General features: G+C 46.9%; 1 protein-coding gene across 1 annotated transcript; it reads right to left on the bottom strand.

Annotated features, from left to right (window-relative positions):
• Positions 1 to 9,882, bottom strand: NXNL1 (nucleoredoxin like 1). The gene is made up of 2 exons (XM_066270177.1): positions 9,547 to 9,882; positions 1 to 1,851 (listed from the first exon to the last, which is right to left on the bottom strand). The coding sequence occupies exons 1-2, from the start codon at positions 9,870 to 9,872 to the stop codon at positions 1,533 to 1,535; spliced, it is 645 nt and encodes a 214-aa protein (XP_066126274.1). The 5' UTR covers positions 9,873 to 9,882; the 3' UTR covers positions 1 to 1,532.
• Positions 9,883 to 16,094: the final 6,212 nt, after the last annotated feature.

The following is a 16,094-nucleotide window of genomic DNA, read 5'->3' as shown; positions in this document are numbered from 1 at the left end:
GTTTTGAAAAAAAAAAATTTTTTTTTTTAGAGAGAGAGACAGGAAGGGAGAGTGATGAGAAGCATCAACGCATAGTTAAGCAACTTTGACTAATTTTCATATGTGCCTTGACCTGGGGGCTCCAGCCAAGCCAGTGACCCTTTGCTCAAGCCAGTGACCGACGCTCAAGTCCGCGACCCCGCGCTCAAACTGGTGAACCTGCATTCAAACTGGATGAGCTTGCCCTCAAGTAGGTAGATGGTCTGTCTATCCAACTGCGCCACCACCGATCAGACTGGAGTTTGGATTTTTTATTTCTCTGTTCTGCTGTCTCTTCGGCGGGATTCACCAGGGATAAGGAGATTCCTGGTCTTCTTCCCTGGCGGTCCGGGACCCCAGCGTCCATGGCACCAAGTATTGAAATACATCCTGTATAAACTATAAAGGATTGTTATAATCTTGCACATGAAATAGTTGAACAACTCATTTTTAAAAAATTTATTGACTTTGGAGAGACAGAAATATTAATTTGCTCCTGTATGTGCCCTGACCGGTCATCCAACTGGCAACCTCTGCGCATCTGGACCACATTCTAATCAACTGAGCTATCCGGCCAAGAGCTATGGACAACTCATTTAATGTAAGATGGGCTGAGCGTTCTCAGCACGACTATTCGGTGTTATTTGTACTTTTCCATTTTGGAACCAGTAACCATTCCACCTCATCCAGGTCTTAAAAGTATTTCTGGGGGTCTGACCTGTGGTGGCGCAGTGGATCAAGCGTCAACCTGGAAACGCTGAGGTTGCCGGTTCAAAACCTTGGGCTTTCCTGGTCAAGGCACATATGGGAGTTGATGCTTCCTGCTCCTCCCCCCTTCTCTCTCTCTCTCTCCTCTCTATAAGGAATAAATAAAATCTTTTAAAAAATAAAAAGTATTTCTGGGGGGAAAAATATTTCTGGAGACCCCGCCAGAGGGCTCAGACATGCACCTCGGGAAGAGCAGGACAGGCCCTGGGTCTGCCCCCTTTTGGATGAGGGTATCTCACAGAGACTTTCGCCCCGCTCTAGGTCCCAGCCTTCACCTGCGAGGGGATCAGAAAAGACTCCTCCGGTTTCTGCCCTGCTTCTCCCCGTAACTTCATCAGAACCCTGCCCCCTCCTGGGGGTGGATTTCAGAACGACCTTTTCCACTCCCCATCTGTCGGCCTTTCTCCGCAGCAGGGGGAACTCAGAACAGCCCACACTGTCTCCCTGCTCTGGCCTTGTGCTAGGGCCCCACTTCATGGCTCGAACAGAGAATGATCCCTCCCCTTCCTCTCCGACCCGCGTGGGGCTTATCTCTGATTCGGCAGGGCCCACCAGCACCTTGAGGGCCTCAGGATCGTCCCCAGCCCCGCCTACCACCGGGTGAGAGGGAGGGCACACACTAGATCGATCAGCCCGCTGTCTGTCGGTTTTCTCTCATCAGAGTGTCAGAGCAACCCCCCACCCCATCCCCGCCTCTTTGGGGGTGTCATCAACGAAGCCCACTCCAGTCCTCCACCACCCTGGGGTCAAAACAGCCCCCCAGCCATGCCCTCCGCCGCGGAGTGACCCTTTCCACCCTGAAGTTGTGCGCCCCGCGCCTCAAGGTCCACGCGGTATTTGCGGCGGCGCAGCGGTTCGGTGAGGCTTCGCGGCGCCAGATCGTCCAGGTCCTCTGGCTGCAGGAAGCTCCGGTCCAGCACCTCCGCCGCCTCCTGCCAGTTGGTGAAGCAGGAGGGGCCCAGGCGCCGGATCTCGTCGGCCGCGTTGCGCGTGAGCACGTCTCCGTTGGGTTTGAGCACCACGACGGCGGGCAGCCGCTCCACTGAGAACTGGCGTCTGAGGTCCCTGCGGAAACGTCAGGTCAGGGACCCTGAGCCGGGGAGACCCACATCCCTTCATCCAGTACTTACTGAGCGCTTTCTGTGTGCACTGCCCCGGCGGGCGCTGGGGAAGCCCAGGGGCCAGGGTAGGCTGAGCCACACTGGCATTTTCGCTGTGCCTCCAACACCCCAGAATCGCTCCCCTCTTGGGGCCTTTGCACTTGTCGGCGGCCTCTACCTGGTGCACTCTCCCCAGACCTTTGCCCATTGAGACCCAACCTCAAATCTAAACACTTCCCTTTCCCTCTGCTGTTCTGTGCCTCAGCCTCCAACACGTTGCATGTCTTGCCATTTTCTCCCACCATAGGATGTAGCTTCACCAGGGCAAGATTTCTGTTTTCATTCACTGGTGTCTCCAGTGCCTGAAACAGTGTGGGACACAGAATAGGTGCTCTGGAAATGTGTGGGATAAATGAATGAATATTGATAAATGTCAAAAAGAAATCTGGGTAGCCCTGGCCGGTTTGCTCAGTGGTAGAGCACCGACCTGGAGTGTGGCTGTCCCAGGTTCCATTCCCAGTCAGAGCACACAGGAGAAGCACCCATCTGCTTCTCCACCCCTTTCCCTCTCCTTCCTCTGTCTCTTTCTTCTCCTCCCGCAGCCAAGGCTCCATTGGAGCAAAGTTGGCCCCGGCGCTGAGGATGGCTCTGTGGCCTCTGCCTCAGGCGCTAGAATGGCTCTGGATGCAACCGAGCTACCCTCAGATGGGAAGAGCACACCTGGTGGGCGTGTCGGGTGGATCCTGGTCCAGCGCATGCGGGAGTCTGACTGCCTCCCCATATCCAACTTAAGAAAAATTAAAAAAAAAAAAAAAAAAAAAAAAAGAAATCTGGGTAAGGGGCTAGTGGTTAGGGGAGGCTTCTCCAAGGAGGTTGAGGCAGGATAATAAGAAGGTAGGGGAATTCCTTGACAAGTGGAGTAAGGAAAACTGAGGCAAAATAATTAAAGAAGGCCAAACACTTTGGGAAACTTACACCAGCTAATAAATCACAAGGTTTAATCTTCCCTAACCAAGGACACCTAGAAGCAAATAGTTTACTCCTGACCAGGTGGTGGGGCAGTGGATAGAGTGTTGGCCTGGAATGTAGAGGACCCAGGTTTGAAAACTGGAGGTCGCCAGCTTGAGTGTGGGGTTGCTGGCTTGAGTGGGGAATCATAGACATGAATGCCCCATGGTTGCTGGCTTGAGCCCAAGTTTGCTGGCTTGAGCAAGGGGTCACTGGAACCTCCCAGTTCAAGGTGGTACAACGAAGAATTGATGCTTCTCACCTCTCTCCCTATCTGTCCCTGTTCTTTCCCTCTCTCTGTCTCTCTCGCTTTAAAAAAGAAAAAGAAAAAAAAAGGCTCATCACTCGTGGTTTTTAAGTGCCACTCACTTGGTTCCTGGGTGGCTCTTTTTCAGGCCTCCACACAGAGAACACATGATACTTGCAAAATCCCACCGGAGTAGGTTGCCAGACTTAGCAAATAAAAATATAGCATACCCAGTTAAATTTGAATCTTATAAGCCAGTCAGAGAAAGACAAGCACCTTATGATTTCACTTATATGTGGAATCTAATGAAGAAAACTAGCAAAAAACTATTTTTGAATCTCATATAAACAAATAATTTTTTAGTGTAAGTATATCCCATGTAATATGTGAGATAAACTTATACTAAAAAATAATTCAACCTGACCAGGCGGTGGCGCAGTGGATAGAGCGTTGGACTGGGATGCAGAGGACCCAGGTTCGAGACCCTGAGGTTGCCAGCTTGAGTGCGGGCTCATCTGGTTTGAGGAAAAGCCCACCAGCTTGAACCCAAGGTCGCTGGCTCCAGCAAGGGGTTACTCGGTCTGCTGAAGGCCAGTGGTCAAGGCACATATGAGAAAGCAATCAATGAACAACTAAGGTGTTGCAAGGCGCAATGAAAAACTAATGATTGATGCTTCTCATCTGTCTGTGTTCCTGTCTGTCTATCCCTCTCTCTGACTCACTCTCTGTCTCTGTAAAATAAATAAATAAATAAATAAATAAATAAATAAATAAAGTTAAAAAGAATGATTCAGCCTAACCAGGTGGTGGCGCAGTGGATAGAGCGTCAGACTGGGATGCAGGGGACCCAGTTTCAAGACCCCAAGGTCGTCAGCTTGAGCACAGGCTCATCTGGTTTGAGCAAAAGCTCACCAGCTTGGAACCAAGGTCGCTGGCTCTAGCAAGGGGTTACTTGGTCTGCCTGCCGTCAAGGCACATATGAGAAAGGAATCAATGAACAACTAAGGTGTCGCAAGGAAAAACTGATGATTGATGCTTCTCATCTCTCTCTGTTCCTGTCTGACTCTCTCTCTGTCTCTGTAAAAAAAAAAAAAAGAAAGAAAAAAGATTCAAAGTTGGCCCTGGCGAGGTAGCTCAATTGGTTAGAGCATCCTCCTGATACACAAAGTTTGTGGGTTTGATCCCTGGTCAGGGTGCATACAAGAATTAACCAATGATGGCCTGACCTGTGGTGGTGCAGTGGATAAAAGTGTCGACCTGAAACACTGAGGTTGCCAGTTCGAAACCCTGGGCTTGCCTGGTCAAGGCACATATGGGAGTTGAAGCTTCCTGATCCTTCCCCCCTTCTCTCTCTCTCTCTCTCTCTCTCTGTCTCTTTCCTCTCTCTAAAATGAATAAATAAAATCTAAAAAAATGAGAATTAACCAATGAGGATCCTGGCAGTTGGCTCAGTGGTAGAACATCGGCCTGGAGTGTGGATGTCCCAGGTTCCATTTCCAGTCAAAGCACACAGGAGAAGCTACCATCTGCTTCTCCACCCTTCCCTCTCCCCCTTCTCTCTCTTTCTCTCCTATCCTCTCCCTCAGCCATGGCTCAATTGGTTAGAGTGCATCAGCCCCGGTGCTGAGATGGTGAGATGGCCCTGTGCAGCCTCCCCCTCAGGCATTAAAAATAGCTCAGTTGGCCTGACCTGTGGTGGCGCAGTGGATAAAGCGTCGACCTGGAAATGCTGAGGTCGCCAGTTCGAAACCCTGGGCTTGCCTGGTCAAGGCACATATGGGAGTTGATGCTTCCAGCTCCTCCCCCCTTCTCTCTCTCAGTCTCTCCCTCTCTGTCTCTCTCCTCTCTACAAATGAATAAATAAAATAAAATAAAATAGCTCAGTTGCAAGCCTGGCCCCAGATAGCATTGGCCCCAAATGGGGACTGCTGGGAGGATCCTGGTTGGGGCGCATGTGGAGAGTCTGTCTCTTTATCTCCCCTCCTCTCACTTAGAAAAGAGAAGAAAAAAAATTAACCAATGAGTCTGACCAGGCGGTGATGTGTGGATAGAGCGTCAGACTAGAACACAGAGGACCTAGGTTCAAAACCCCGAGGTTGCTGGCTTGAGCCCAAAGGTCACTGGCTTGAACAAGGGGTCACTCACTCTGCTGTAGCCACCCCCCCCGATCAAAGCACATAGGAGAAAGCAATCATTGAACAACTAAAGTGCTGTAATGAAGAACTGATGCTTCTCATCTCTCTCCCTTCCTGTCTGTTTGTCCCTCTGACTCTTTCTCTGTCTCTGTCAAAGAAAAGAAAAGAATTAACCAATGAATGCATAAATAAGTGGAACAACAAATCAATGTTTCTCTCCCTTCCTCTCTCTCTAAAAATGAATCAATAAAATATTTTTTAAAATTATTTATGGCCTGACCTGTGGTGGCGCAGTGGATAGAGCGTCGACCTGGAAATGCTGAGGTCGCCGGTTCAAAACCCTGGGCTTGCCTGGTCAAGGCACATATGGGAGTTGATGCTTCCAGCTCCTCCCCCATGTCTCTCTCTCTCTCTCTCTCTCTCTCTCCTCTCTAAAATGAATAAATAAAATAAAAATTAAAAAAAAATTTACCTTATTCTTTAAAAAAAAAAAATTATTTATAATTTGAACAGACCCAGGAAGAAATACAAATGGCCAACAGATATATGAAAAGATGCTCATCTTCATTAGCTATTAGAGAAGTGCAAATCAAAACTACAATGCGATACCACCTCACACCTGTTAGATTACCTATTATCAACAAGACAGGTAATAACAAGTGTTGGAGAGGCTGTGGAGAAAAAGGAACCCTCATTCACTGTTGGTGGGAATGTAAAGTAGTACAACCATTATGCAAGAAAGTATGGTGGTTCCTCAAAAAATTAATAATAGAACTACCATATGACCCAGCAATCCCTCTACTGGGTATATACCCCCAAAACTCAAAACCATTGGTATGTAAAGACACATGCAGCCCCATGTTCGTTGCAGCATTGTTCACAGTGGCCAAGACATGGAAACAATCAAAAAGCCCTTCAATAGATGATTGGATAAAGAAGATGTGGTACATATATACTATGGAATACTACTCAGCCATAAGAAATGATGACATAGGATCATTTACAACATGGATGGACTTTGAAAACATTACACTGAGTGAAATAAATCAGAAAAAGCTAAGAACTGTATGATTCCATACATAGGTGGGACACAAAATTGAGACACATGAACATAGATAAGAGTGCAATGGCTACAAGCGGGAGGGGAAGGGAGGAGAGGGAGGGGGTGGGGGGGAGGGGAGGGGCATAAAGAAAACCAAATAGAAGGTGACAGAAGACAATTTGACTTTGGGTGATGGGTATACAACATAATCAAATGTCAAAATGATCTGGAGGCCCTGGCCGGTTGGCTCAGTGGTAGAGCGTCGGCCTGGCGTGTGGAAGTCCCGGGTTCGATTCCTGGACAGGGCACACAGGAGAAGCGCCCATCTGCTTCTCCACCCCCCCCCTCCTTCCTCTCTGTCTCTCTCTTCCCCTCCCGCAGCTGAGGCTCCATTGGAGCAAAAAGATGGCCCGGGCGCTGGGGATGGCTTCTTGGCCTCTGTCCCAGGCGTTAGACTCTAGTGGCTAGACTGTCTCTGGTCGTGACAGAGCGACGCTCCCGGATGGGCAGAGCATCGCCCCCTGGTGGGCGTGCCGGGTGGATCCCAGTCGGGCGCATGCGGGAGTCTGTCTGACTGCCTCCCCGTTTCCAGCTTCAGAAAATTAAAAAAAAAAAAAAAAATGATCTGGAGATGTTTTCTCTGAATCTATGTACTCTAATTGACCAATCTCACCCCATTAAAGTTAATTGTATAAATAAAATTTTAAAAAACTTATTTATAACTTGTGTGAAATTTGTGATAAATTTGTATATTTTATCGTATATTTTATCTGGCAATCCTGTAGGTAGGTGGGGTGGAGGCTGGGAACTGACTCACTTTCTCCAGATACCAGCCAGGTGAATGTTTTGTTGAGAGGATTACCTCAAACAAAGTCAGCATTTGGCTATGATGCCCTGGCAGCTGGCATCTCTACCCTGGAGAGGGCAATGGTGCCAGTTCCAAGGAAAGAACCCCTGCAGCTGCACAGGACGGCAGGAGTGAGCCAGTGTCCAGACTTTGATATTCTTGAGTGGAGAATGAAGTTCTCCATGACCAGAAACTTTCAACTTGTTGTGTAACAAAATGAAGGAAGTCAGAAAAATGTCACAAAATCTGTAAATTGCTTTCAATGGTTCAGCACAAACTCTGCACACATGTAGATAAAGCAAACATGGTGCCTGACCAGGAGTGGCATAGTGGATAGAGCGTCGGACTGGGATGCAGAGGACACAGGTTCGAGACCCCGAGGTCGTCAGCTTGAGCATGGGCTCATCTGGTTTGAGCAAAAGCTCACCAGCTTGGACCCAAGATCGCTGGCTTGAGCAAGGGGTTACTTGGTCTGCTGTAGCCCCACACTCAAAGCACATATGAGAAAGCAATCAATGAACAACTAACGTGCCACAACGAAATACTGATTGATGCTTCTCATCTCTCTGCATTCCTATCTGTCTGTCCCTCTTTCTGACTCTCGCTCTGTCTCTGTAAAACAAAACAAAACAAAACAAAACAAAAAGCATGGTAAAATGTTAACAGTTGCCATGGGTGTCCTTGTGTGCTTCCAACTTTTTGGTATTGTGAGAGAGAGGCAAGGAGAGAGAGACAGAAAAATTAAGCTGCCCCTGTATGTGCCCTGACTGGGGAATCAAACCAGCAATCTCAGTGCCTCAACGATGTTCCAACCAAACAAACTATCTGGCCAGGGTTTTATTGATTGATTGATTTTTAAAGAGATAGAGAAGGGAGGGAAAGAGTGGAGAGAGGAAAGAGAAGCATTCATCTGTTGTTCCACTCAGTTGTACATTTATTAATTGCGTCCTGCGTGTGCCCTGACCAGGGATTGAATTCACAACTTTGTTGTTTTGGAGGACGCTCTTAATCAACTGAGCTAACTGGCCAGGGCCTGAAACTTTTCACAATAAAAAGTTGGGGGTTAAAAAGAATGAAAGTCTTGGCCCTGGCTGGTTGGCTCAGTGGTAGAGCGTCGGCCTGGCGTGCAGGAGTCCCAGGTTCGATTCCCAGCCAGGGCACACAGAAGAAGCGCCCATCTGCTTCTCCACCCCTCCCCCTCTCCTTCCTCTCTGTCTCTCGTTTCTCCTCCAGCAGCCAAGGCTCCACTGGAGCAAAGTTGGCCCGGGCACTGAGGATGGCTCCATGGCCTCTGCCTCAGGCGCTAGAATGGCCCTGGTTGCAACAGAGCAACGCCACAGATGGGCAGAGCATCGCCCCCTGGTGGGCATGCCGGGTGGATCCCGGTTGGGCACATGCGGGAGTCTGTCTGACTGCCTCCCCGTTTCCAACTTCAGAAAACTACAAAAAAAAAAAAAAAAAAGATTGAAAGTCTTATTGCAGAACAGGGAAAAGTTCTAAAATAGCCACAAACAAAAACACCGTTTATTGGGCTGCTTGTTGTAAAGCTTGATACTAGCTACCTTTCTCTCAGCTCCAGTGCCCTTGATGGCTCCCAGCTACACTGAGAAACATCCACACTTGTAAAGGCGGCGTTTGGGGCACTGCTCCCGATGGTGCTTGCTCACTTCCCATCTGGAATTACGGTTCCCTAAATTGACTGTTTTCTGAGCCTTTGTGGTGTTCTGTGCCCTCTGCTTAGAAACCCTCCCTTTTCCTTCTGCTTCCTTCTCCCATCCACCCTGTCCTTAAAGGACTTTTTTTCTTAGAGGTCTCTCTCTCTCTTTTGAAAAAAATTTATTTATTAATTTTAGCGAGAGAGGAAGAAAGGAAAGAAAAGAGAGAAGGAAGGAAGGAAGGAAGGAAGGGAGGGAGGGAGGAAAGGAAGGAAAGGAAGAAAGAAAGAAAGAAAGAAAGAAAGAAAGAAAGAAAGAAAGAAAAGAAAAGAAAGAACATCAATCTGTTCCTGTATGTGCCCTGACCGGGGATTGAACTGGCAAACTTAGAGGTCTTTCTTTAAAGCTACTTCCTCTGACTACCAAATCTCAGCAAAATCTCCCCATTATATCTCTACATGGCATCCTCCCTTTGTCCTGCAGAACACTACTGCAGCTTGCTATTATATATTTGAGTGTTTCATGTCTATCATCTCACTAGGTTGTAAGCTCCCTGGGGGCTGGATGGACATAGGCATGTGTACCTCCCTCTGTACCCCTCAGTTCTGGGTATATGGACTGGCACAGGGGCTGCTCAACTGGATCAGATGTATCAATAATACTTCACTGTCAGCAGAAATATCCCCTCCTCCAGGAAGCCCTCCTGGACCTTCCTTCTCACCTCACCTCCTCAGGTCATCCTTGAAGGGCAGGAAAAGCCACTTCTTGGGCATATCCCTGAGGAATAGGTCCTGCTCCTCCTCCGTGGTGTCCTGAGACACATAAACTAGGGCCAGCTGGGCCGCCCGGAGCACATAGAACTCATCTGTGAGCTGAATGAAGAAGTCCCTGAGGATGGGTGCAAAGTCCTGGCACTGTGGACATGACCCAGAGCCGAAGAACAGCAGCACCACTCGGTTGTCCAACTTGCGGCTGAGCTCTGCCTCTGTATCCAGCTCATCCTGGTCACTGTTGTTTTGGATCAAAACTCGTCCAAAGAATAGGGAGGCCATGACAGCCCTGGCTAAGGGATGGAGAAAGGGTGGAGGGACTTTGTATGGCCCCAGGCCTGCTGATTGGCTGCTGTCCCAGGATTAGGAATCTTTAGGAGGTCAGTTTAGGACCTCACTAATCTGCCTAAACCACAACCTGATTCTGACCTGATTCTGCAGAGCCTGCCAGGGGAGGGGCCAGCTTCCTGTGGGCCCCTTCTCAAGGGACAGCTGCACATGTATTATAAAAAATGCACAGGATTGCCCTGGCCAGGTAGCTCAGTTGGTTAGAGCGTCATCCCAGTATGCCAAGATTGTGAGTTTGATCCTTAGTCAGGGCACATACAAGAATCAGCCAGTAGATGCAGATGCATGAATAGGTAGAACAGATCAATATTTCTCTCTTTCTAGAACCAATTAAAAATTGTAAAACTACTTTAAAAATGCACGGGATTGCAAAGGAAACTCATCAGACCAACATACAGGTGTGATAATTCTTATTATGTGAAGTAAAGATACATACTTCTTCATGAACACACCAAATAAACCTGATTCATGAGGGCTCTACTAATTACTGCAATAACCAAGTCAAAATGAGCATAGGAGGTATTTTGAGATGTCTGCCATGACCAGGATGTGATATGAAATTATCTTCAATTTCCATGGGTAAAGGAGTCACAGGACATGCCTTGTCCTGCTTTGGCAGGACATGAGAGGACATGCTAAATTCCAGTGAGAAGTTAGTGAAAATTTTCCACTTGAATTCTGTATGGACAGCCCACATTAAGATCCCCTGGTGTGCAAGGTTGAAAATCATGGCCACAGTATTTTGCAGCCCCCTCTCATCAAGAGATGGAAACTAGTTCCCCTCTCCTTGAATCCAGGCTGGCTTGTGACTTGCTTTGACCAACAGAATGTGGCAGAAGGTGTGAGTTTACAGGATAAGATTTATCTGGCCTCCCACTGTTATTCTTTGGAATGCTTCCTCCAGAGGCCCAAGTGTTAGATAGAACAAGGACCTCAAGGTCTGCGCAGTTCTAAACATTATTACTAAATGTTATTCTTAGGCCCTGGCCGGTTGGCTCAGTGGTAGAGCATTGGCCTGGTGTGCAGGAGTCCCAGGTTCGATTCCCAGCCAGGGCACACAGAAGAAGTGCCATCTGCTTCTCCACCCCTCTCCTTCTCCTTCCTCTCTGTCTCTCTCTTCCCCTCCCGCAGCCGACGCTCCATTGGAGCAAAGTTGGCCCGGGAACTGAGGATGGCTCTATGGCCTCTGCCTCAGGCGCTAGAATGGCTCTGGTTGCAACAGAGCAACGCCCCAGATGGGCAAAGCATCGCCCTCTGGTGGGTGTGCTGGGTGGATCCCGGTCGGGCGCATGCGGGAGTCTGTCTGACTGCCTGCCTCCCCGTTTCCAACTTCAGAAAAAACAAAAAAAATTATAAAAAAAATAAAGTAAAAATAAAAAAATAAAATAAACAAAACAGTGGATAAAGCATAACCTGGAATTCTGAGGTCACTTGTTCAAAACCCTGGCCTTGCACTGTCAAAGCACATACAACAAGCAATCAATGAACAACTAGTGAAGATAATTCCTGTTTCTTCACCCCTCTCTCCTCTCCTCTCTGTAAAATCAATAAATCTTAAAAAAAGAAAGAAAAACAGAGCTTAGCAGCCATTTCTACACATGCACTTGTCACACAAACTGCACATTAGGAAGAAGCCTCTACTAGACTGCCTGCCTCTGTGTGCTACCCTGTCTGGCCTGTGAATCAGCCCTTATAAAGGAGTTCCTGGAGTCCTATTTCAACCAATAGGATTGAGGCTTTCCCCATCCAAAGAGCTGTGGAGATGAGACTAATCAGAACATTTCTATTCTGACCAATGAGTGATGAGGGGTGGTACTTCTGTCTATATAAGACAGCCCCCCTCTGGTTTGAAGGAGTGCGCCTTTTTTTTTTTAATTTTTTTATTTACATAGACAGAGAGTCAGAGAGGGGGATAGATAGGGACAGACAGGAACGGAGAGATAAGAAGCATCAATCATTAGTTTTTTGTTGAGACACCTTAGTTGTTCATTGATTGCTTTCTCATATGTGCCTTGACCGTGGGCCTTCAGTAGACTGAGTAACCCCTTGCTCAAGCCAGAGACCTTGGGTCCAAGCTGGTGGGCTTTGCTCAAACCAGATGAGTTCGTGCTCAAGCTGGTGACCTCAGGGTCTCGAACCTGGGTCCTCCGCATCCCAGTCCGACATCTGGTCAGGCTTGAGGAGTGCACTTTCAACCAAACAGTTAATACTGTTATTTCCCAAGATGCAGTGTCTCACAGAGTGGAGTGGACCATCACAGAGCTGAGCTGCCTGGCTGAAGAGGGGCCTGGCCTCAGGGCAGCCTCACAGCTGCACTGTAGCACTATGGAACTGTTCAACAGCAGTGCACTTTTCAAAGCCGTGTTGTATTACTACTGAGCTGTGTAATAAAGTTGCTTTCTTCACTGCACCCCAAATTAGGGATTCCTGTTGGCATGAATTAGCACAAACAACCATATCTATTGGTAGATAGGCACTAAATTCAATGACAAGTGTCCTTATAAGAGACAGAAGAGCAGACACACAGGAAGAAGAACTTGTGAAGACAGAGGCAGAGATTGGGGTGATGTGGCCACAAGCCAAGGGCACCTGGAGCCCCAAAAGCTGGAAGAGTCAGGAAGGATCCTCTCCTAGAACTTCCAGAGGGAGTTCCAGCCTCCAGAATTGTGAGAGAAGAAATTCCTGTCGTTTTAAGCCATTTGACTTGTAGTACTTTGCCATGGCAACCCTAGGAAACCTATATACCTCTACTGTGGTAGGTACCTGACTATGGCAGAAAAATTGTTTACTCCCACATGGTGCTCATGTTCTACTTAGAGTAAAATGCCCATGCTATGATTTTTCAGTACTTTATTTCAATGTATGTTTCATTTCTCTCCTTCCAGAAAGTTTGAAAGAACTCCTTTTGCTGTGGCCTGCAGGCCCCTAGAGTCACCCTAGGGAGGGAGATGTCCATCAGGCTGTGTCCCCACACCTACTGTGTGTCTGGCCTCTTCATTCTACAGATAAGAAGCTCCTTGCTAATCAGCCTTTGTGCAGTGGATGATCAATAAGTATTCGATATACAGTGCTCTGGGAGTCAGGTGTTATTACCCAGAGGGCAAACAAGGATGAGGGGAGAGTTAACTCACTTAAGGCCACCAGCTGGAGAAGGCCAGAGACAGGTTTGGCCGTAAACCTGAGTTCTGTCCCCCTGTCTAGGTCTCAGTTTCCCCTCCCTTCTATGGAATGGGGATAGAATCTGGAATCCCTGGGTACAGTTATGTGAAAATAAGGGGAAATTTCACTAAAATGGAGAGGGGAGGACAGAAGGGGGCGTTCTCACACAGTACTGCTCCTGGCCAATTACAGATGGTAAATGTCAATCAGCAATTCAACAGGAAAAGATATACATTGCATCTGACTAGAAATCATCTACACCAGTAACCCAGACAGTGAAAAAGTATTGTTAACATAAGAAACTTCCAAACCTGTTAGAATTTTTTTAGTAGATTTGAGCCAAACTGTCAACAATGGCTGTGATGCAGTCTCAGTGGATTGAGAAAGTGTTCTGGAGAAATGGAAATTTCACCACTTATTTTATACATTAGAATCAAAGCAGAGACATAAGGGGGTTACATGAAATTGATTGGGATAGAATAGGGAGGCAGGAGAAAGCAAAGCGGAGGGGGGAGTCTCTGGGATTGGATAAAAAGTAAAACGTATATATTGAAACTTCTTTTACATAGGCAGGCATAAGATAGTTAATAATTAATGTGATAATAACAACAATGAGGGTGTTAGTTGGTTCCTGTTCTGGTGAGGTTGCCTGTCCCAAGTGGGTCAGGAAAAGAAGATTACCTTAACATTTCTCTCTCTTTTTTTTTTAATTGATTTTAGCCGTAGAGGAAAGAAGAGAGAAAGACAGGAACAATGATCCGCTCCTGTATGTGCTGACTGGGGATCGAACCAGTAACCTATGTGCTTCTGGCTAGGGCACCCTAACATTTAAAAGGCATGTTATCTGGTACATTATTGTAGGTGCAAAAGAAGATAGATAGGTTACATTAAGGTAAACACTGACCTTTGTTTAGAGACAAATACCACCCTAGGACATGTCTACCCACCCACTGTGAACTGCTTTTAGTTAGAAAGTTTTAATTTTAGACTATCCTGTTAGGTTACTTTAGATCTTGAGTTTGCAAGGCCATCACGCAGGGCTCACCTGAGCTTGTCAGGTTTAGTCAGTAGCTCCGTCTTCCTTCCATGCTTCCTTCCTTCCTTCCCTCCTTCCTTTCTCCCACACTGTTATCTTCCTAAACCCTCAATTTTCTCCAATAGACTTTCTCTCAAAACAGCCCTTCTCAATCAACTTCCTCCTTGTTCTCCATAAAATAAAGTTTCTCTCCTTTGTTTGTGGGACTTTGCCTATGGCTTTTGCTAAAGTTTGCTTGTCCCAAATTGAAATTCTTTGTTGTTCCCGAATAAACCTATTGTAGTAATATAAGGTTATAGTAATTAAATATATAGAAATATAAAAATATGGACAATATATAAAAGTAATTAAAAGGATATTAAAAATAATTATTAAAATTAAGTAAAGTTATGCCAATTGGATAGGAATTAATATAGTGGCTTAGTGCCATAACTCTGTAATGTGATAAACAGACTATGACTTACAAGCAGAGCCCAGTTAGTATGTGTGTGAAGTTATACATAGATAAGAAGTGGCTTGGTGTTATTTACATTAACTTTGTAAATTAATGAAAATAAGAACATCTTAAAAAGTGGTTTAATATAAACATTTCAGTAGATTGACATAAAGGGGGTTCCCTGTGAGAAACTCCCAAAAAGGTAGTTTGAGGTGATAATCCTGTAGATTGACACCCGTTAGAAGGCGTTGGCCAGAAAGGGTACTAAAGCCCCCTGCTGCAGTAGTTGCCCAGACTCCAACGTTGATGTGGACTGTCTCCACGCCACTCTGAGCGCTGACCAAAGCCAGCCTAGAGGAGCACGCCAACGGGGCCCCCTTAAGCTGTACCCAGGCACGCCAAAAGGATTTGTGAGTAATAAATTGCCTGTGTGATTATTGCAACTAATTTGTGTGTCGGTCGTGTCTTTCCTCCAGTGGCATTTAACAGTAGCATCCTCATAGCCGCCTCAAGAGTAGTCTCGAAGAGGCTGCCAGCCCTGCTGATAAGCAGGAGTGTCCCACTGCACGGGGAAGTCAATCAGAGATGCCTGATCGCCTGATCCATGTAGGGCTTGGGCTCTACTGGGACAAAACCTATTTTTTTTCTGATAAAATAGCTGTTTTATTTTTAAGGTCAAATGTGTTTTGGAATCAAGAATTTTTTTCTACCTTATAAAGGTACCTGAGGTTAATTGCTGCCATGTGTTGTGAGATGTCGCTGGGAGTATGGGGTAGCCCTTATGTAAAAGGATAAAAAAGAGATAAACAAGGATAAAAAGGAATAATTGATCACTGAAAACAGCCTGGGACACTGCTGGGGATGTGGTCCCATTGTTGGAGTTCTGACACCACCTTAAGAAAAAGTTGGATTTCCAGAGCCTTTCAGATTTCAGGATTGCAGACTGAAGACTCAGAGTATCTCCAGGTGCTGTGGGTAGTATTAGAAGATATTGTCACCTGCACTATTCAGTTCCGGCTTAGTAAACCTGGTGAGATAAGGGGAGGAGCAGAGGGAACAAAGAGGGAGGAGGTGGAGGAGAAGGGGGAAAAACAGATGGGAAGGAGAAAGGGAAGAGAAGGGGTGGGGAGGGGGAGGAGGCAGAGGGCTGTAGAAAGGGAAAGAAATGGGTGGAGGAAGGGAGGGAAGTAGGGAAAAAGAGCAAAGAGGCAAGTGGAGAGAGGGGGAGGGGAGGAAGAAACAAGAAGAGGGTTAAGAGGAAGGAGGTGGAGAGAGGCAGAAACTGGGGGGAAGAGGAAAATCAGGGCAAGAAGGAGGTGGGGGTGGAGAAGTTTAGGGAAGAAGGAAAGGGGAGAAGGAGGGTAGACAAGCTCTGTGCCCACATTTGTGAGTGAATGAACCTCAACTCTGAACTGGTGTGACAGCTCCAGTGCTCAGTTTTTTACCTGTAAAATGGGGGTAATCACAATAGTGCTACCTGGCAGCATAAGAGTACAGCTATAGTTTCTGGTCATCTGATCCCTGG

This window comes from Saccopteryx bilineata, chromosome 1, assembly GCF_036850765.1.
Source record: "Saccopteryx bilineata isolate mSacBil1 chromosome 1, mSacBil1_pri_phased_curated, whole genome shotgun sequence".
Lineage (NCBI taxonomy): Eukaryota > Metazoa > Chordata > Mammalia > Chiroptera > Emballonuridae > Saccopteryx > Saccopteryx bilineata.
The sequence above is the reverse complement of the archived record's forward strand: the minus strand, read 5'-3'. Positions and strand labels throughout refer to the sequence as shown.